The sequence below is a fragment of the Tinamus guttatus genome, unplaced genomic scaffold, assembly GCF_059628265.1.
Source record: "Tinamus guttatus ecotype Peru unplaced genomic scaffold, ASM5962826v1 Tinamus_guttatus_pri_ptg000284l, whole genome shotgun sequence".
Classification (NCBI taxonomy): domain Eukaryota; kingdom Metazoa; phylum Chordata; class Aves; order Tinamiformes; family Tinamidae; genus Tinamus; species Tinamus guttatus.
Window position 1 is genome coordinate 517,206 of NW_028288818.1, and position 19,996 is coordinate 537,201.

Below are 19,996 nucleotides of genomic sequence, written 5' to 3' on the forward strand. Positions count from 1 at the left end.
CTCCGTGCAAACAGCTGAATTCCCCCAGGCTTCTTCCAAGTGCAGGTGATTCCCAAATAAAAACCCATTCCAGTGCAAGCGTTGGCTTCACATTTTTCCCACAGCAGGCAGGGAGGAACTTCCTTCATACACATTTATTTATTTATTATAAAGAAAAGAAAAGCATAAAGAATGAATTGTAAAAGCCAGCAGGGCAGTGGTCCCGTGGGTACCCGCGCACCCACAGCGATGGCACGAAAAAGTGCAAATATATTAGTTACAACAGAAAATTCAACCTTCGATGTTCAATGAACACTTGCTAGGTTAGCACTGGCTTAACCCACTGATGCTGCAACCCCAGGGAATGTAGGAGGCCACGTTCACAGAATCTCTTAATATTTATTCAGTGCAAAAGTGGGTCCTGTACAGAGGGCCGTTGCTGGGAACAGGCTGAAATTGTCCTTAAAAAGGATCCTGTACCTTCTGTAACACCCTCGTCCTGACTGCTAAATGATAACCCGTGTTCAATATCACATCTAAGAAAGTCAGTGTGATAAATCAGATCACTCCTGTGCTAAGGAAGGCTGGGCTAGACACGAAGCTGGCGTTTCTAGTCTTCGTACCGATGAGTCACAGGAAGAAGGCACCTGGCTACGTCCCCAGGTTCCCCTCTGGTGCCCAGAACAGGACATGCCCTGCCAGTCTGTGCCGTCCAGTGTTGCTGGGCCCAACAGGCAGGAGAACGGGCAGGAGTCTGGAGGTGTGGGAGGCACTTGGGGAAAAGAGCCCTTCCAATACCCTAGTACTGTGTCTAAACACAGGGTCTTACCTTGCAAGCCTCCCTCTGGCCTTGAGATAGCCCCTCTGAGGTGTGATGGGTGGCGAAACAAGCTTTTAAGGTAGAAAAGTGCTGGGCTTGGTCCTCTGAACAGCTCCCTTCCGCAAACGCTGCCTGGGCCAGCTTTGCTGCTCGTGCTGAGTAGGAACTGCTACAGGCTCTTTACATCCAGCTCACCCGTAATATGGAAAATGATTTATATTTAAAATTATAGCAGGATGCCCATTTTTAAACACTGGCAATAAATGAATCATCCCACGTTCTGCATTTAGCTGTTCAGACCGTCAGTGAGGAGCAGAACATGCCAAGCTTTGATTTAGTGTCTGGAGATACCACGGGGGAGCCCTGCTCAGTTGCCAACGCAGCAAATTCAGTTCAGCAGCAGAGGCCTTTCAGAAGTTCCTCTACTAGTGCTAATACTATTTTAAACCCATAAATTGATTCCCAAATGTACCTGTGGGGGAGTTAGCAGGAAAAAAAAAAACACGTATGAGCATTACGTTCCAGAGCTTTGTAAGTAGGGCTGCTAATACAAAATAATAAGAAAAAAGGTTTCAAAAGCCCTCGCCTGAGTTGGCCGGGATTCATTCCTAGCATTGCAGGCATGCAAACAGCTACTGTACACTATAACTACCTCTAAATATTGGCAATGGCTTTTAAATGTCTGCCTTACAGGTAAATAGTGAGTTTCTATTGTTTCATTTGCAACCAGAGCCAAAAGTCCACTACATGTGCTAGGGGAGGATGCCCATCTGTGCAACCCTTCAGCAAACATACTTGTTCTGCACCCCTCAGCCATTTGAGCATTTCTGGTCTTGGTCCTAGTCCTGTGCATTGTCACAAAACACTATTATTTTGAACAAAGGAAGTGCAGCTAGTGCTTTAGACCTTCAGTGTGCTGTGGCTGTTGTTGGAGGAACACACTGTGGCAAACACTGTTAGAAGTTTCGTGCCATTTCCTTGCAGTATCATCCGCATGTCATTTTCTATAGCATGTTGCAGAATCTTCATAGTATTGACATAAAATCCAGTGGCAACCTATCCCTGATCAAATCCTGTTTGCTATGTTCCCAAGTGTGCCTGCACAGCAGCACTCAGGAAGAGCTGAGCTACAGCAGAAACTTTCTCCTTGCAGCTCTGGGCTGCAGCTTTAGCCTTCCTCAACTGCTGAGAAGTTCTGCCTTCTCTCGGAGCCCAGAGCAGGTGGGTTGCTAGCCTTAGAAGCAACCCACGTTTTCTGAAGAGATGTCTTTTGTCAACCAGATAGGAGTATTCCTCACAAGAGGATAAGTATGTCTGTGTCCTCCAAAGCCAAATGCAGATGGAAGACAGCCTCTCTACACCTTCTCAGGGAAACTTGGTCTATCCATGAGCTTGGCTTGGGTCTACAGCATCTCTAAACCTGTGAAATTCTTTTGCTGCTGAAGGATGAGGGAGCCAGCAAGCCTCTTACACTAGGGTCCCATTCTTGCTGTCATATTTCAGCCTGGGCCTGGGGAAGTTGAGGGTAGCGTACTCTGTGGCATTTTGCATTTGCAAGTTCTTCACCTCCTCTGCAGAGCGCTCCCGGGCCTTGGTGAACACCTGGATGTCTGCATAATGAATGCTGTCGTCCTGTTTGACATTCTTGGGCTTATTCACGGTGGCGTAGACAGGAAACTCCAGGACATCTTCGTACATTGGAGCCTTTAGGGAAAAAGAACTCTAGATGGTCAGGTCCCGCACTTGCTACTGCAGCTGGCTTCCCCTGCTCCCAGGAGAGACACTCTGCACCCTGCCACCAGCAGCATCCAGCTCCCTGATGGCTCAGGCTCTGCTAGCAGCACTTTACTGCTCCAGCGAGGGAAAGAATGGCCCATATCACCGTGCAGCAATGCACGTTGTTCCCACAACTATCCCAGCCTACACAGGATGGCACACCCAGGCTTAAAATAGGCTGTCCTGTGTCTTCCCAACCCATCCAGACTAGGAAGCAATGGTCAGCCCCGTCCTTGTGTTGCCTCATTAGCAAAACATCTCTAAGAAGCTGTTTACCTTCCTGCCATGCTGGTGCTGTAGGCTCTCCTGTCTCACTGTAGTTCCTGAAAAAGAAACACCAGCAGATCAGGTTAACAAAACCGTTTATTGTCCATCTTTAAATGCAGAAATGCAGTGTCTGGCACATGGGCTCTCCCCACTGGAAACATATCAAATTTATGGCCCATCTGACATCCTCACCCTAATCCTGTCTTTGCGGCTTGCCTCTGAGAAGAAAGCTTGGGCTTGTTTCTTTGGGAAAAAAAAAAAGGTTCCCAAGATGACAACATGCTGTGGACTGCAATGTTCTTGGCAGAACCCAGGAGGATGCACACAGCACAGACAGCTTCCTTGTCAGGCCCTTGGAGAAGTCAGACCCAGTTTTAACTTTGCTATTTCCTTTGCTGTCTGGCAAATATGTTTTGCCAAGCTTGATCCAAAGGCCACAAGGCACAAGTGGGCCACTTAGTGAATGTACTTGGTGGCCAGGGAGATGATGTCAGGGGGTGTTTCCGGCTCTCACTGGAGCATGGCACAGCTTCTGCCTTGCTGACGCCTGAGGGTATTTGTATGCTTTTTGGTGAGCGAATCAGGCATTTTATAGAAAACGTTGAAGTCCTTTCCCTCCCCATTGCCATTCTAACAGAACATCATACCTTTTTCTTCTAAGTTTTAAAGGAACTTTGCTTCTTGTCTCGGCCAAACTTCTCTTGGGGAATATTAGGCACAAAAGAGGTGGGGGGGACCTCTGCCCCCCCAGCTCACACTCAGCACTGTCTGATATCAGCTGTACCAGGGTTTAAGATGCTCCCCCTGGTCTTGTTCCCCAAAACAGCTTTGCAAATCCTTACCTTCCTTTTCCTTCTTTCTTTTAAAAGGTGAAGGACATTTCCTGAAATCAGAGAGAGATGTTAGCCCCAAGCAGCCCTGGCCCCTGGCAGCCCTGGCCTCCACTCTGCTATTGCATAACAAGGTGTCCCCTCAGTGGGTAGCTTACCAGCTGGGATGAGGGAAGAGAATCCAAAGGAAAGATCTGGTGATGTCTCTCCTGTTTCTGCAGCACTTCTACTATACCTGAGAGACACCCCCCAGTCTCCTGCTTTTCAGCCCGATTTGGCTGTCCAGTATGCACATGCATCAGAGTGAATGAGGGCAGACAGCTCTGCAGTTTTGCAGCCACGTTGCCCCATTTCACAGCCGTGCAACCAAAGGTGCAGATGCAGAGACATTTCTCTCAGCAATCTGCTCTGATAGTCCCATACCCTTGGCTTTCTTGACCAAGGCGCAGCTGTGCATAGACCTTGTGCTAATTTATTTTTTCAGGTTGTTTTTCCTCTTTTCAGTTTTCCACTTCAACACCACCAAGCCAAACACAACCAAACCAAACAAGCTGTACACTTCGTGTAAGCCAAGCCAAACTTAACCTCAGTTGTACCTCTGCAACGAGAGAGAGACAGGCCAAATACAGCTATATTCCAGCCATGCTACAAACGGGAGCCAAATTCATTCCTGCTGTAAAAACAGGCGGGACCAGAGCCCCCGCCGGCTGGTGCTGCCAAGGGGAGTGCAGGCTGCCCGAGCAGAGACGTGTCACATTCTGGGCCAGAGGCATGAAGCAAATATTATCATTGCGGCATGTTCCGAGGGCCGGAGGAGAGCAGGTGCCAGCCTTGTGTGGCTCCTCCTGTGAATGCATGGAAATCCAGCGCTGGATTTTTTTTGCAGGGCTGGGGTAGGCAGGTGAGCAGGGCAGAGCATGTGCAGTGATGGCTTTGGTGCTTTAAGAGAAAAACTGAATTTAAAAAAAAAAAAAAAAAAGCATGAATGAGAGCAAGGTACTTGGAGAACTTCGAAGTGGTCAGTAATGATTAACCAGCCTTGCCAGAGGTGGGAGGTGCTGCAGCAGGAAGGCTGTGCTGGCTGCATGGAGGCCGAAACAAGGGCTGCCCCAGCACTAGCCCTTTGCCCAAGGACTGCGCAAGTAGAGGGTCTAACCCTGCTCCTTGTCTCTCTGCCGCGTGCTGCGCTGTGAGGGTCCCATGGGCCATGGAGACTCCCCATGGGGAGTGCCCCAGCTCAGGGCCGCAGGGCTCTGCCTTGGGTTGCTTCTCTCCCACCTCTGCCAGCTCCTGAGGCTCCATACATTGCTGCTTTGTAGCGTTCAGGCAGGTTATGCAGTGTAATTAAAACAGCTTCACTGTAAATACAGTTAGCAGGTCCCTGGCCTCTTTTCTGGGGTAGTGGTTCCAGTATCAGCTTTACAGGCTGACTTCGCTTGTTTTAGTTGCCCTCCTTTGTAGAGAGTGTGTTAGCTGCCAGGCTGGAGCTATTCTGAGGCTGTCTGCAGGCTAGTCACAGCCAGGCAGGAGGCGGCATCTCCCAGCCTTGGATCTGCAGTAATTAGAGCGGATGTGGCAAGGGAGAGAAGAGCAGGGCAAACCTCTCCCTCCTTCTGCTGGAAACCAGGTCAAACATGTTGCACCAACTCACAGCCTGCTAGAGGCACATTGCATTTTGCGCGACAGCATGCACATCCCTGCTCCCGTATCGCTTCCTCCCCTTTGCAAACATCAATGCCTTCCTGATTTCTGCCCTATGCAAGTCTGCTTTCCAGTGGGTTAGCACTGGTTGGTATCCATGTCCATTGCATAATCCATCTGGGAGTGCTCCCTGGGAGAGAGAAAGCCTTCCTGCTGCAGGGTGGCATGCTGAGATGTACGCAGACTTGGGAGCACATCCCCTCATCAGTAACTTCCCACTGCGAATAAATTTCCCTTCCTTCAAAGCCTTCAGAAACCTTCTAAGTCTCTCACCATCTGCTGCGTGTCCCTCAGGGCCTGCACTTTGGTGGTGATGATGACGAGGCTCTTCCATGTGGGAAGAGGTGAGTCCCTATCTCCCCTCAGCCCTGTTGCAAGTTTCAGCTTTATTTAGAAAGCTCAGCTCTCACTGACGTAGCTGGGGTGCTGGAGAGACAGCAAATATCCAGAAATAAAGCAGTATCGATGCCTGGAGACACCTGAACTGAAACTAAGCACCATTTTTTCCCCCTCTAGCCCCAGGGAAAAGCTATGAATCATCCAAACCTCTGCTGCGGGGCTTCAACACACCACAGTCAGCTCTTAGTCATGGTCTTTGTAGGTGCTCTCAAGACCATGTTACCAACAGCACGTTCCTGTTTGCTTCCTCCCTGCTCTGCAGGGAGCAGTGTGTGCAGCGTGCGGAGCTGCAGGCCTTCTTTGCCCATGTGTTTTCTTGTGCAAGGCAGGGAATGATAGTCCTGGGGAGAGGGCTCTGCCTGAGCCCGCAGGGGTGCTGGGAGCACTTGCTCTGCATCTTTGGCCAGAGTTTTGCTCTTGGTAGGAGGAATTTGCCACAAGGCAGTGATAGGGTTGCAACACCTGCAGCAGAAATACTGCTCTGACTTCTTACTTTCCATGGAACCTCTGGGGAAAAGATCAAGCGGTACACAGGAGCCCCCCCTCCAGTAGCCTGGGGAGAGCAGCATTTGACACTGCCCTGGGGAGCAGGCAGCAGAGAACCTGCGGCAGTGCGGCTGCCTGAGGGCAGCGGAAAGCCGCGCTCCTGCATGGCCCTGCCCAGGCGAGTCACCTTCAAATTCTGCTTCGTGCTTCCTTCCTTGGCAGAGGTGTTTGTGCACAGTCTGGCACCGCCTTGGCCTGGCAGTGCAACGTGTGCTGCAATGGGCTTGCTTGCACTCAGGAATCCCTGGCTTTGCAAGCCATACCATGCCTGGCGCCTGCAGCTCTTCCTGAAATGGCTCCGAAGAGCAGGGCCAGGATGTGCAGGTTCCTTCAAGGCAACCAGTTCTTGTTCCTGGATCCCGGACTATCCTGCCCTCCGACTGGGGGCTTGGACAGAGGATCCAGGCATCCCGACCCCATCCTCTATTCCAGCCACTAGGTGCTGCTGTACCTCTCTCAGTTATTAAGAAACTATGATAGCTTTTTAATACTTCAGCAAACTCAGTGCTGGAGAGAGCGTCCTCTGTGCCTCAGCTGATAGTGGTGGCACTCCCTGCTTGTACCACTCTCAAAGCAGCAAATATTCCCCTTGGCATCCAATGATGCTGTGTTGTGCCCTTCCTCTGCAAGGCGGTCCCGAGCTCAGTCCCGAGCACCCGAGCCTGGAGGAATTAAACTCGCACCCTCCCTCTCAGGGGGAAGAATCAACAGTATCTGAAAGATGTGGGCAGGGTTCCCCAAGCCAGATGAAACCTAAGCAGACGCTGACTGGGGACACTGTGAGAGAGACGGGGAAGCTCCCCCACAGCCCTTGGTGCCAGCACTGCCCCTGGAACACCAAGGGGACCCCTTCGGCACGTACCTGGCAGGGGAGCGCTGGGGCACACGCAGGCGTTAGCTAAACTGCAGTCAGCAGCCAGCACAACTGGGGAGCACAAGGCTCTTGGTCCCAGAGCTGCCACAGCCTGTCTGGGCTGTGCCACTGGCTCGGCAAAGCACCTGATCTCATCCCTGCTTTGGTGGCCAGAGCCCTGCCGCCTGCCTTCACCTGCGCCGGGTGCCTGTGGCCGTGGGCAAAGTGCCTGGCTGAGAACCTAGCGGCAGCCCCGGGAGACTCGGTGCCGACCAGCAAAGCTTGCAAAGTCTACCCAAACTTTTTTTGCCCGTTGTCGCCAGCCCTTGCAGCTGTCCTGGTCTCCGGTGCACCCTGTACTCACCATGCTCGCCCACAACTGCAGAGATTGCCCATGTTGCTCCCTCCTTCATGAAGCAGCAGTGTTTTCTGGACAGGGAGAGCTTGTATTTCCTGGTTCCCTGCTCGGCCTCTGGCTATTCTAAGGGAGTGTCTGGCAGTGTCGGATTTCTCTCCATCACTGCGCCGCTTCTCCAGGCCCGAGCGTGCCATCTACCGGAGGGTTTGCCCAGGGCTCCCCGGCCCCCAGGCTCTGCGCTGCCTTCTGGCTGCCTGCAAGGAGGGGGCCAGGTAGCACCCAGGTAGCGCCATGCCTCCAGGCCTCAGCCCCGGGGTTAAAAAGCTGTTTTCTGATCTGCAATGTGACTCCGTCTCTGTTATCCCCCTCTCCTACCAGTGTCGTCCAGCTAATGCCAGCAGCGCTGTGGAAGAGGTTGGAGATTTCAGATGTCCCTGAATGAGAGGAGATACTCCAGGGGAGGCCCTGGGGGCAAGGAGCTGTCAGTCCCGTTTATGCTCCAATTGCTGCTGCATCACTCATGGGATGCCAGAGAAATGTGTCGCTGGGGCTGGCGGCACCTTGGCACGTGAGCGAGTCTTGCTGGGAGGAGGCCATGCGCTGGCCCTGCAGGTCCGCGCTCGGCTGAGGTTAAGTGCTGCTGCACCTGTCCAGACAGAAGGTGCACATAACCTGAGGCACATTACTGTCCATCCAGGTTTTATAAAGTCCGGGTCTTTATCTAGACCAGAAAGTACAGATTTTTGCTTTTGAGACTCCCACGAGGGACATAACTCCATTAAGGACCTACAACGCTGCCCTTAGGCACAGTCCCTAGCCTGTCAGATAGGGACATTAATCTGTCTTTCACCTGCCTTTTGTAGCTCTTGCCGAGAGCCCTTCAGACAGCAGCTGTCAGCTCCTGGACTGCACAGCAAGGCCCTAATCTCCAGCAGCTGTACAAGAGCTGACACCCAACACCAGAAGATATCATGTTAATACAGCTGAAGCTGTGTGCTGCAGAGCCTTGATTCAGCCGTCAGTCCTCACGGGATGCGCTAGCAAGTGGGGAGGTTTTAATTCACCCTCCTGGCTAGCTGGATTGAACATGCATAGCTCTTGCCTCCTCCAGCTCTGCCGGTCCCAGGCTGCAGCTCACAGCACAACTAAGGGGCCAGCTTAGACCCTACTCTGAGCTGGGTTCACCATATGCTCTGTTATCTGCCCAAAGGCACTGTCATGGGATGGACCGTAGGACACAGATGTCCTCCAAATCCCAGATGAGCTAGCCCCAACTGGACCGTGTTCTCCAGCTCCTGCAAAAAACAGTTGGTCTCAGGAGCCTGTGTCCCCTCAGGAAGCACAGACTGCGTGTCTCAGAATTTGCCACAGACGCTGTTGGTTTAGTGAGCCAGTCTGTGTTTTGATTTCAGGGATAACTTGGGCTTTGTTGCTTTGTGGAAAGAGAGAAAAAAAAAGAGACTGAGAGATGGTTCCCATCAGCCCGACACAAATGCTGGAGCTGCTGGTTTGAGCTCCATCAGAGAAACAGAAAGGCATCGAAAACATTGGCAGAGCTGAAAAACATTTGGCTGCCATTCTGCATTCCCTTGTCAGTCTGCGTCTGCAGGGATAAAAGCAAGCCTGGCTTCCAGCTCTCCCGCTTTACAAAGCGATCACGCTACTTTGTGCAAAGCCGGCAAGGGCCCTGTGCACAGCCCACTACAGCCCGCCCTGCAGTGCCAGCCCCCCTTGCTGCAGCACCCAGCCAAGCAGCTGCTTTAAGGCACCCAGAGACATCGTCTGGGTAACAGGCCCCGCAGCTGGCACTGTGCGAGCCGGCAGCAGCCCAGCAGGAGAGCAAAGACAGAGCTGAAGAAGCCTGTGGGAGAGGAGAGTAGTGACTATTAACTCGTATTGCAGTAGCAGCGAGGTACCTCGTACACCAAGAAAGGTGTATGGTGGGGTAGGTGTGGTACAGGCACATGGCAAGTGGGCATTTCAAAAAAAGGAGAGCTCTGAACCCCTTTGGCCACTTTTGCCTCTGAGGTCATTTGCCTCCAAATTGACTGTTTGCAGCCCCAGACCAGTCCATGCAGCCTTTTGCAGCCTCTAGCAGCTTAGTGACCTATAGTGCTTGTGCTGCACAGCCAGAGCAGGGCCAGATGCCATTGCATCCTCCCTGCCCAGGCTGAGGGCCTTGGCAGGGGCTGCTGTGCATGGGACGCATGCACATCGAATATGGCATGTGCAGGAGCAATTCCGGCTTTGACAAGCAGCCTCTTCAGGTCTTTGCAAGTCAATATCTCTGAGATTATTATTAACAACCCAGGCAAATCCTGCTGCACAGGTGGCTTTTATTTTGACAGTATCTTCTGACATACTCGCTGGCAGCAGCTTATCCAGTCCTACTTCCCCAGGGAGGGCATCCCTCCGGGTACAGATGGTGGTGTGGGGGACAGAGGCTTTGCCTCACTCCCTCTCCCTCTCTCCTGCAACTGGCAAGGCCCTCAGGGCTGCGCTTAATTTCACTCCCATCGTCACTGCTGGCAGGGGCCCCAGGGAGCAGAAAATAGCTGCACAGCGGCTCGGTCTGCTCTGGGTCCTGCTGTGCCTGGTGAGAAAGCAGCTTTACCCTGGTGCTTGAGCCGCCTGGAGCTGGCTGCATGGGGCAGGTCCTGGGGCTGTTCAGGGTCCTATTTGCTCACTGGGACAACACTTAGGGCCAGCAGAGCCGCTTCCAGCAGGGCGAGAGCGATGGTCCCGCAAGCGCCGGGGCCAGGGAGCCTGCTCCCTCCCCAAAAAAGACCCCCATATTTGGTCAATGACACAGCAATTTAGCTGCTTTAATTGGCATCTAGGAGGAGAGTGGCAGGCATGGGCTGAGCCCTCCCAGCCAGCCGGGGCAGCAGCTGCAGCCAACCGTCGCACACGCAATCCTTGGCCTGGTATCACAAGACCAGGGAGAAATTCCTCCTGTGCCCCAAGCATCATGGCGCCTGCAACAGAGCTGCGTGCGCCCGCTCCACCACTCAACCCAGAGCGCCTGGGTGCCCGCAAGGGTCTCAGACACGCACTGTTGACTGCCAAGAGCCCCTAGCCCTCAGGCTTCCCTCCTGGAGGTTTCTGTCTGCCTGCAGAGTGAGTGACGCTGTCTGCGCTGGAGCAAGGAGGGATGGTGGCAGCGGTACCCCGGCTGCCCTCTGAGTCCCCCATGCCAAGCTCAGTGGGGATGCCCCAGCACTCTGCTCACCAAGGTGCATCTGTGCAGAGGAACTGTGCACTGCAGAGGAACTTGGCCAGTAGCAACATAAATCCAAGGCAAGAAGAGAGAAGGTTTGTCAGATTTATTCCTCTTTCATCCCAACAGCTGCAGCACTTTTACACATCAGCCATTCCTTTCCATCTGCAACCCCCTCCGCAGCAGTCAGCCACTGGCTCATTAGTGAGGCACCAGGATCCTCCCTTCCCAGCACACCAGAAAAGCAGCTCCTTCCAGGCTGGAGCACAGTTGCAACCCTTGTAAGACGGGATGGGCCGGGAGCACCCTGCACCGTGCTCAGTAAGCACTCAGGAGACAACTTACATTACAGTTCCTCATACTAACACTTCAGACCCCCGCCTCAGTCCCCAGCCCCTTTTTCCATCTACGTGCCCCTCTGTGTTCTCACACTCTGCTAAGCACTGGTGGTGTGAAATAGGGGCCTGGCACCAGGATGTCCCCCCACCCCCTGATCCAGCCCAGCTCTGGGGCCTTTAGGACTCCTCTTTCGCCTTCCCTTCCTCAGGCTGCACTTCCTTTGCCTCTGGCTGCTTCTGCTGGGTTATCTTCACCTCGTTCACTCTGGCCTGCACCTCCTTCCCGGTCCGGGGAGCCACGATGCTTAAGATGCCGTCGTGAGACAAGGTGGCTCTCACGAGCAAGGGGTCGACATCCAGCGGGAGGATGTAGGTCCTGGTGAACTCTCGTGAGATGAAGCCGTGGCGGTCAGACTTCTGTGGGTGCTGCCCCATCACCTCCAGCAGGTTGTCCACAGTGCGGACAGTGAGCTCGTCTGGCAAGAAGTGGCAGACGTCCAGGAACACCTGGAATTTGTGGTTGTTGAGGCTGATCTCGGAGGTACCTCGGTCCAGCTGCTTGTTGATCCGTGGCCGGATGTAGTAGCCATGATAGAGGGCAGGGGCTAAAATCTCACAGGGGGACACACCTGAAAAGGAGATGCAGTGAGGAGCATGGGCTTTCCAGGAGGAGGAGGAGGGCTGGCAGTGGAGCTGATGGGGCCTGGAGGAGGCTGGGATGTGGCAAGCGCATCCCTTGGTTTTGCTGCTGCACCAGCTACACCACAGGAACTGAGTTCCTGCCTCTGCATCTCCAAAACACACGCTCGGAGCCACCACCATCCGGCCACCACCTCTCACTGCTGCCCGTTGGGCAAGAGGCACCGCTAGGTGCACGGAGTACTCTGCGGAGCCAGGCCTGGGGCTGGGCACAGGAAAACGCTGACGGTGAAGAAACTGTGGAGGAACTAAAGCCCTTTTGTGCAGCATTGTCCAGGGGGCTTTCCTTGGGGCTTTCGGCCTTTTCACGCTGCCTGCATTCTGAATGGTTCTGCTGCTGCCCACATTCCTCCCCTACTGCCAGCCCCTGCTGCCTTTGTGCTCAACACCCCAGCTCAGCTTTTCTCCACTGCCCCCGCTGCAAAAACTCCTCCCTGTGCTAGCACTTTCCAAGATGGCCTAATTCTTATCCCTGGCATCGCAGCAGGGACCCTGCTGCAGAGGGCAGTGGGGTACACTGCAGCTGGGCGGTGGGCAGGCGCGGGACCTGCTCAGCCATTCCTTATATTAGCAAACGGGAGCGTGGGGGCAGGTCCTGTGCAGGCTTGCGACCATCAGGCCTTCCTGCTGGGGTTAGCACAGGGCACAAGGGCTTCCCCCTTACCTTCCCCGAAGTTCTGGTCGTAGATCTTGCTGGGACTGGCAAACTCGTACTCCGAACTCATAGGGTAGGCATGGGGAACGGTCCGTGTGGTCATGGTGTGCCGGGGACGGGAACCTGCCGAGTGCTCACTGCTGCTGAGAGTGAAGGCTGCAGATTGCAAGGCTTTAACGGAGTGAATTCCGCAGGGAGGAGTGCGTGATAAAAAGACAGACCAAAATAGCCGCGTGCGCAGGCCCAGGGACGCCTCGCCAGGGTGACGAGGGAAGCTCCTCGCTGCATTCCTGCAGGCAGTCCAGGCATTGCTGCAGGAAGGGGTATCTGGGAAAATCCCTGCACTCCCTGGGATCCCTTCTTGAGCAGGATGTGTGGATATGCGCAGGCATGGGGGGTGCTCTGGGAGAGAGATGGCTGGATTTGGGGCACTGCTGCCTCCCCTTCCTATGCCCGCCATGAAGGAGCTTGGTTTTCCTGGGAGCCAAGTGGAAGCATGAGCCTTTTGTTCCTGTGAGTGCTAAAGTCCTCCAGGTACCTAAACTGCGCTGGGCAGGATCCAGATCCTGCTAGTGTCACCTCCACAGCCCAGACTGAGCTTCTGAGAGATGGCCATCTAGCCTGTCCTGGACTTCAGCACTGTCTGATGAGACCTGGAGAAAGGCTCAAGGCAGGGTTATTCCTGCTTGCACCTGGGGCATATAGAGCTCCCCAACAGGCTCTTCTGCTCTCTGCAGCGAAGGGGTTTCTATAGAGGGCAAAGTGGCTTGGTGCACTGTGCAGGAAGACATCCTTCATTTGCACCCACACCGGCAGGCCTGCACCAAGGCAGCTGGGCTCACGTGCCCCTGCGTGCTGGGCTGCAGAGAGCCATGCAGTCACACCTCATGGGATCTTTCCTGGCTTCCCCCCAGTTAAACCAGCCCCGTCTTCCTTTGCATGGAGCTCTCCTCAGGACCATGGGCGATGCTGGGAGCCAGAGCCCTGAGGCTGGCAGCAGAAACAACGGCCCCTTGTCATTTTCCGTGTGAGCCAAAGATAGGAGCCGCATTGATCCTGCTGGCATCTGAAGCAGCTGGGAGCATCAGCCAAGCCGACTGCAACTCTGCGGATAAACAGCACGTGGGGAGCAGAGCGGGTGGCGGGGCAGCTTGGCTTCTTGCTGTCCCGTCAGGCTCCTTTTCTTCTCCCCTGCGCCCTCCTCCTCAGCAGCGTGATCAAATCCCCCAGACAGCTCCCAGGCACAGCGAAGGCACCGGCCCACGAGCAGGACAATAAAATCCCTGACATCACGGTTCGTGCGGGCTCAGCGGGGGGAGGCTGGGCTGGCCGCTCGGCTATAAAGCGGCCCTGCTCCCCACACAGCCTTGCAGCACAGTCGCTGGCCCTGTTCCTCCTGCACCCTCCAATGGATATCACTATCCACAACCCCCTCATCCGCCGGCCTCTGTTATCCTTGCTGGCGCCGAGTCGCATCTTCGACCAGACTTTCGGGGAGCCTCTGCAGGAGTCGGAGCTGCTCCCCACCTCCCCTGGCCTCAGCAGCTTCCTGATGCGGTCCCCCATCTTTCGGATGCCCAGCTGGATAGAGACAGGGCTCTCTGAGGTAACCTTCACTTCTTACTGCTCTTTGCTCTTGCTGCATGCACATCCTGATGTGCCTGGAGCTGGGTCCCGTGGCAGCGGAGAGCTGGGAAGCTGCTTGCAGGCACTTGCTGGGAAACGCCTGGGGGAAACGTGCTGGGCTCGTGTCTCTGCTCCTCTGCAGTGGGCGTGGAGCTCTGCCTGCTCTGCCAGCCACGGGACTCTGAGCAAGAACTGCCAGAGCCCTGGGAACAGAGGTGAGCTGAGCTGACTCGGTGCTGCAAATGACTTTGAGAGCGGAGGGAGAAAGGACAAGACCTAAATTCCCTACGAAGCTGTCAAGTCCGCTCCCTGCCAGAAGGAAAGAGAGTGCAGGAGTGGCGGAATCCTTGTGTCAGGCAGTGTGGAAGGCCAGGGCAGCTGGGGAAAAAGGGGCCTGTGAGAAACACCCAGGACCCAGCTGATCATGAAACAGCCCTCCAACCCTACCCATCTCCCACATTCCCTTGTGCTGCCAACAGTGAGAGCTGCTTCCCGTTCCTGGACCTGCTTGCATGTTCATGGCAATCCCAGAGGTGAAGAAGATATTCATCCCAGCCAAAGTGCCAGGCTAGAGGAAAATCTAGCACAGAATGGCTCTCCCTTGGAGGCCTCCAAGCTCCAGCAACTTCTGCAGAGAAGAGCCAGGAAAGCCCTGGCTCTGAACTACTTTTTCCCTAGACATCATGTCGCCTCTGAGCAGGAGTGTGGTTCACAGCTTTTTGGTGGTTTCTGCACCGGTTTGTCTTGCCCTGGCCGTGTCAGCTCTCACACTTAACTGTGATCCCAACACCTCACCAGCAAGTGTCTGCCGTGGCTAGCAGCGCCTGGGAAGCTCAGGGCTGCTCTTGCTCTGGGCCTTCCAGCCTTCATCCAGCTCACATCAGGTCCCACAGCACAGAAAGGAGCAGCAGAGGAAAAGCCCCAGGAAACAGCAAAGTCTCAGGGGTTTGTCCAGACCAGGGAGATAAGTGATGGGTAGCACAGGTGAATTCAACCTCAGGAATAATCAAAAAGCAGAATTTAGTAGAGGTGATAAAGTGTAAAATGAACAGGAAGGAGGCAAGATTAGCAGCATATGACTCAGTTTCATCAGGAATCCAGCTGCTCAGATAAGAGAGGCAGGCAGTGAGGTGGCAGTGTTTGCCAGTGACATGTTACTTCAGTTACTAAAGAGTGATAAGAGAGAGGAAAGCCTGCAAGTGGCACAGATGAGCTGCAGTCAGCTGCAGTTAGGTTTCTTTAAAGACCTTGCAAAATCCAGTTAGAGAGACTTGAAACCTCCAGACATTCTGTAAAAAGAACCAGATACAAAACCTGTAGGCCAACTAGTGAGTCAGTTTTAATAAACTAAAGTTGGAGGAGTCTCTTTGCCACCCTGGAAAAATACTTATCCCATGTAATCAAAAGAAAGAAAAGCATCACACTTTAGCAGTGGGCTCTGTTTTAATGTAACAGGCAAGAAAGAGACAAATCCAGCCAGGTCAGAACCCCAGCACTGGATGAAGGAGATTGGATGGTGCTGCTCCTTCCCAGCTTTTTGGGTGAGGGTGTGTGAAGGTACCATGAACTGTCATATTCTGAGCTTCTTTTAAGGCCGAAACCCTCACTTGCTCTTTTCTGAAGTCATCTCCTTGTTTTGCAGATGCGACTGGAGAAAGACAAGTTTACTGTAAACCTTGATGTGAAGCATTTTTCCCCTGAGGAGCTGAAAGTGAAGGTGTTAGGGGACATGATAGATATCCATGGGAAACATGAGGAGCGCCAGGTACTTCTGCTTTCACTACATGGTGGATAGAGTCAGTTCGAACTTCCTCACCTATGGTAAAATGAGGAGACTGTAAATGCATCCTTTCCTGTGCTCATCTGCAAGCACTTATAGTGTTTTTTATCAACTAATGCTAAAAGAAGATGCTCTTTGTAATCGCCCTCACTGATCCCAGACTGGGCAGCAACAGGATAGGGATTTATTGCTGATTATATGAACTGTGAACTGAACTGGAAAATCAACATTGAAATGTGCATTTCTGAGCCTTCCTCTGGCTGGAAAGAGGCCAGGAATGCAGGCAGGCATTCAATAAGTTAACAATGAACTGTAATAATTAAACCACATAATGAATAGTCCATTACCCTGTTCTGTTAGTAGGAGGTTATCTCTTCCTGAAAAAGGCCCATTTACCAGTTTGCAATCTTTAAGGGTTGTGTTCTGCTGCTGGCCATCCTACCGCCTGCTGGCCCTAGGGACCTGTGTGCTAGCCAGGCAATGCCTGGTCAAAAGCCATGTAGAAAGCTGTACAAAACAGGGTTTTCCAGTTCTCTCACCCTGCCACAGCAGAAGGAAACAAATGCTGGTGGCAAAGCAGCTATGCCAGTGTAACTGTCAGCACTAAGAGCTTCTGGGAGCACAGATTTGCCAGTCAGGAAACTCAGCATTGTCTGATGTAGCTGGGCCAAATCTGTAATTCTGACATTGCCCCTCCAAAGTTTTCTGGCTAAGAAAATAATCAAGTACTTTAGCAGAGATTAGTTCTTTGGGAAGCTGTGTTTTACAAGAACCCTAGAGACCCTTGGGAATAGGTGTGGTACTGGATGTAGCTCCAGCATCTTAGAAGTGGCCTCATAGTGCTGGGTGACAAAGGCAGTATGGCTGGCACAAGAGCAGCAACACAAAGCCTCCCCCTGCAAACACAGGCACCCACGGTCAGGGCTGGTGACTTTAGCCAGTCTTGGCACTTTATAAAGACATCTCATGGTAGACTTAAAACATTCAGAAATATCTTCCTTTGAGGGCTCAAGCATCCCAAACTCAGGCTGTATGCAAAGGGCCCATGGTTTGGTTGGAACTGAGTGAATACTTCTAATCAAGGCTGTCCCTTTTCTTTTCCTTTTGAAGGATGAGCATGGCTTTATTGCCAGGGAGTTCAACAGGAAATACAGGATTCCAGCTGACGTGGATCCCCTGACCATAACCTCGTCACTCTCTTTGGATGGTGTCCTGACAGTGAGTGCACCAAGGAAACCAAGTGACCTGCCTGAGCGCACGATCCCTATCACCCACGAGGAGAAGCCTGCCATTACGGGAGCCCAAAGGAAGTAGGCTGCTATTTAAAGTCAGACTTGGGCTTTTCAAGAACAGTTCACGCCAGATGCCAGCTGTAGTGAATGGCCACTCTTATTTATTTATGCTGAGTAAATTTACTAACAAATAAAACATGAATAAGCACTTCGTATTTCGGCTTCTGAATGCTCAGGATATGTGAAGCGTTGTCTTAAGAAAGCTGCGTCAGCTTCCTGTGCAGTGAAACATACCTGGCATCATTCCCACTTACAGCCTTAGCACTGGTGTGTCCAGGAGAGCTCGTCCTGGGGGTCAGAACCACTTTGCTGGTTTCATATAATTACGCCCAGGTTTTGCAAATGTTTAATTGCATGATCCCTTTCCCTCAGTTTTTCTGGAGGATTTCAGAATATGTTTCACAAGCAATTGGAAAGTCTCTCCACTGGAGATGAGACTGATAAGACAACTACATGACAGTTGAAACCCATTCTAAATATGGGTATTAGGGTATTAGATAACAACTGAAAGGGGGACAATTGTATCTTAAATCTCTAGAATGACTCATGGTATGGGGAAGTGTCCAAGTGCTGCAACCAATTCAGACCCTTTGCAAATGACGGTTGCATAGCTGCTGTAAACAGATACGCCCAGAGCAGAGAAAAATGTCCTGCTCTCATGGTGCAAATCACATCACTTCAAAACTATGTGACCAGTGCCCTTCAAACAATAAATAGCATCTGAAGTCTAAAATATTAATCTGATTTATGCTAACATTGTTGAGCGGTACAAAATGCTGAAAAGATCTTCTCAGGTGTTACCAGCTGCTTAGTATCTCCGGTTTCAAAGAGATACCAGCATAAAGGAAAATCTGTAGTAATGGAATTGAATCTAATTCTTGTCTAAAAAGGACAGAATGCCACAAATATGTCCAGCAATGCCTAGATGGTGACACTCAGTTATGGCTCAAGCTATTTTCTCTGTCCGTTATGCAAGCTAAGACAAAAAAAAGACCTTATAGAAGGCATCAGTTTAAATTTCGAATGAACTGAAAGCGCATACTTCCTCCAAGGCCATAAGTCAGAGAAATAAACAATCAGTGATATGGGATCATAGTCAAATGTCCCAAATCCCACCAGATGCCAGGTTCTAGCATTTTCTATTAGCTGGTTGTAATACGCTCTTCCAGCTCACAGTCTTATTTGAACCTCACTGACAAGGCACAGCATGATCTAGATGCCCTGTTATCACCTCTGCACACAAAAAAGTGACAGAAAAACAACCAAGTGACAAACAGTACAGCTTGGGAAGCAAGAAGAATATATTTCATGTGGTGCTACATTTGGTTTTAATGTCTGACAGTTTTTTCTGCTTGAAGGCCATCCTTGCAGCACAGCTGGCAGACAGGCCTCCTGTCACTCTGGAGGCACAGGCTGTAGCTTTGCTGTTATTTTTTCCGCATCCTCCTCCTCTTTCTCTGAGCCTGGGACGTCAGCAAAGGAAATGCTCTCATATGGAGGCCTGTAGTCGATCATGTAGCAGGACTGCTCAGTTGGTTTGAAAGGAGGCGGTTCCAACTCAGGCTGGTGGCCTGGAAACCAGTGAGGTTCTCGCTTAAATCCTAAAAGAAAAACAAGACAAATCAAAACAAACAAAAACTTGAGGTGCAAAATAATAAGATTATATCCAGAAAGTGAAGTTGAGAGATATTTTTGCTGCACAGTAGTGTTTAGGCTACAAACTCAGCAGCAAGAAATGGGAATTTTGAGTGGTAGCTCCTTAGGGACAGAGGTGATGAGGTCAGCTGGACGAGAACACTTGAAATGCAAACACCACTCCCTAAATGACTTGAAATACCTGTTACATGGTGCTGTAGGAACACGACTTAACAACAAGAAGGGAAATCTGAATTCTTCCATCTCTAAGCACTACCGTCACTTAGAAGCTTCTCGTCAGCTCCTCTACAAACCAGATTACGTTTTTGTGCACCTACTTCTCGTTATTTGATGCTTTCCCTTGTCGAAATCTGAAGAGTAAGTCGTTTCAAAGCAGTGAGAATACTGAAAAGAAAATCTCTTATTTAGTGTGGCTAAACACAAGTAAACATTAGCATTATTCTAATGCTATCTACATGTAAGTAAACTCTAGCATTTTGTACCTTATGAGAAGACCAAAGTATCTGCAATTACAGTACCTCTTTAAAGACAGGTTAAGGTAGGATGGCAAAGCTTGGGTGACTTAATCTGACTCACCATAAAAGGGCAAAACCCTGAACGGCAAAGGGAATACAGTTGGATTGGGGCCATCTTCAGAAGGAATAAAAGCAATTAACTGAAAAGCCATTTCTGAAGTCTGCACTTCTGGAGCAGGACCCTTGAAGGTAAGGTTGAAGGAGCAAACTGTTTCCTTGCCTCACTTTGAAGGCCCAGTAAGAAAGAAAGGCGCAGGGCAGCTATCCCTGCAGATCTCTGTGCCACAGATGTGCCAAGAATAGAGCGATAAAGCCCCGGATCCAACTGAGTGCGCTGGGGCTCACTACGGCTCTCTAAAGGCAGAAGAGGAAGCACACACCTGGGAAGCAAGGGGCTTGGGCTGCACGACTTTCTGGATATTGAATCGCTCCTCGTTCCAGTTCCCCATGAGGGTTTTGTGCGAATAACTGCTTTCGTTGGTGGTGCACCTCCAGCCGAACTGTGCAAACTTGGCAGTCGGGCTCCAGTCTGCCCACACCTCTCCATGGCCAGTGGCGCGCAGCAGCGAGCCCTGCCCGGGGAGCCATGGCCCTGCCTGTGCCATGTGCTGGGGCAGATAGGGGCCCAAAGGGCAACCCTTTCCTTCCCGATGTGGAGAGCAGCGCTACTTTTCTCGGACTGGACC

The 19,996-nt window shown here is 52.0% G+C and overlaps 4 protein-coding genes across 4 annotated transcripts; 1 reads left to right on the forward strand and 3 right to left on the reverse strand.

Annotated features, from left to right (window-relative positions):
• Positions 1-2,153: 2,153 nt before the first annotated feature.
• On the reverse strand, positions 2,154-7,617 carry CUNH11orf52 (chromosome unknown C11orf52 homolog). The gene is made up of 4 exons (XM_010219423.2): positions 7,536-7,617; positions 3,685-3,725; positions 2,852-2,898; positions 2,154-2,503 (listed from the first exon to the last, which is right to left on the reverse strand). Exons 1-4 carry the CDS (start codon positions 7,565-7,567, stop codon positions 2,267-2,269), a joined length of 357 nt encoding a protein of 118 aa, XP_010217725.1. The 5' UTR covers positions 7,568-7,617; the 3' UTR covers positions 2,154-2,266.
• A 3,561-nt stretch (positions 7,618-11,178) lies between these two features.
• On the reverse strand, positions 11,179-12,665 carry HSPB2 (heat shock protein family B (small) member 2). Its single transcript, XM_010219424.2, has 2 exons — positions 12,451-12,665; positions 11,179-11,716 (listed from the first exon to the last, which is right to left on the reverse strand). The coding sequence occupies exons 1-2, from the start codon at positions 12,542-12,544 to the stop codon at positions 11,265-11,267; spliced, it is 546 nt and encodes a 181-aa protein (XP_010217726.1). The 5' UTR covers positions 12,545-12,665; the 3' UTR covers positions 11,179-11,264.
• Positions 12,666-13,705: 1,040 nt separating this feature from the next.
• On the forward strand, positions 13,706-17,872 carry CRYAB (crystallin alpha B). The gene is made up of 3 exons (XM_010219425.2): positions 13,706-14,047; positions 15,710-15,832; positions 16,958-17,872. Exons 1-3 carry the CDS (start codon positions 13,850-13,852, stop codon positions 17,159-17,161), a joined length of 525 nt encoding a protein of 174 aa, XP_010217727.2. The 5' UTR covers positions 13,706-13,849; the 3' UTR covers positions 17,162-17,872.
• Positions 17,873-18,416: 544 nt separating this feature from the next.
• CFAP68 (cilia and flagella associated protein 68) lies at positions 18,417-19,915 on the reverse strand. The gene is made up of 3 exons (XM_010219440.2): positions 19,691-19,915; positions 19,113-19,179; positions 18,417-18,740 (listed from the first exon to the last, which is right to left on the reverse strand). Exons 1-3 carry the CDS (start codon positions 19,913-19,915, stop codon positions 18,535-18,537), a joined length of 498 nt encoding a protein of 165 aa, XP_010217742.1. The 3' UTR covers positions 18,417-18,534.
• Between the last annotated feature and the right edge of the window lie 81 nt (positions 19,916-19,996).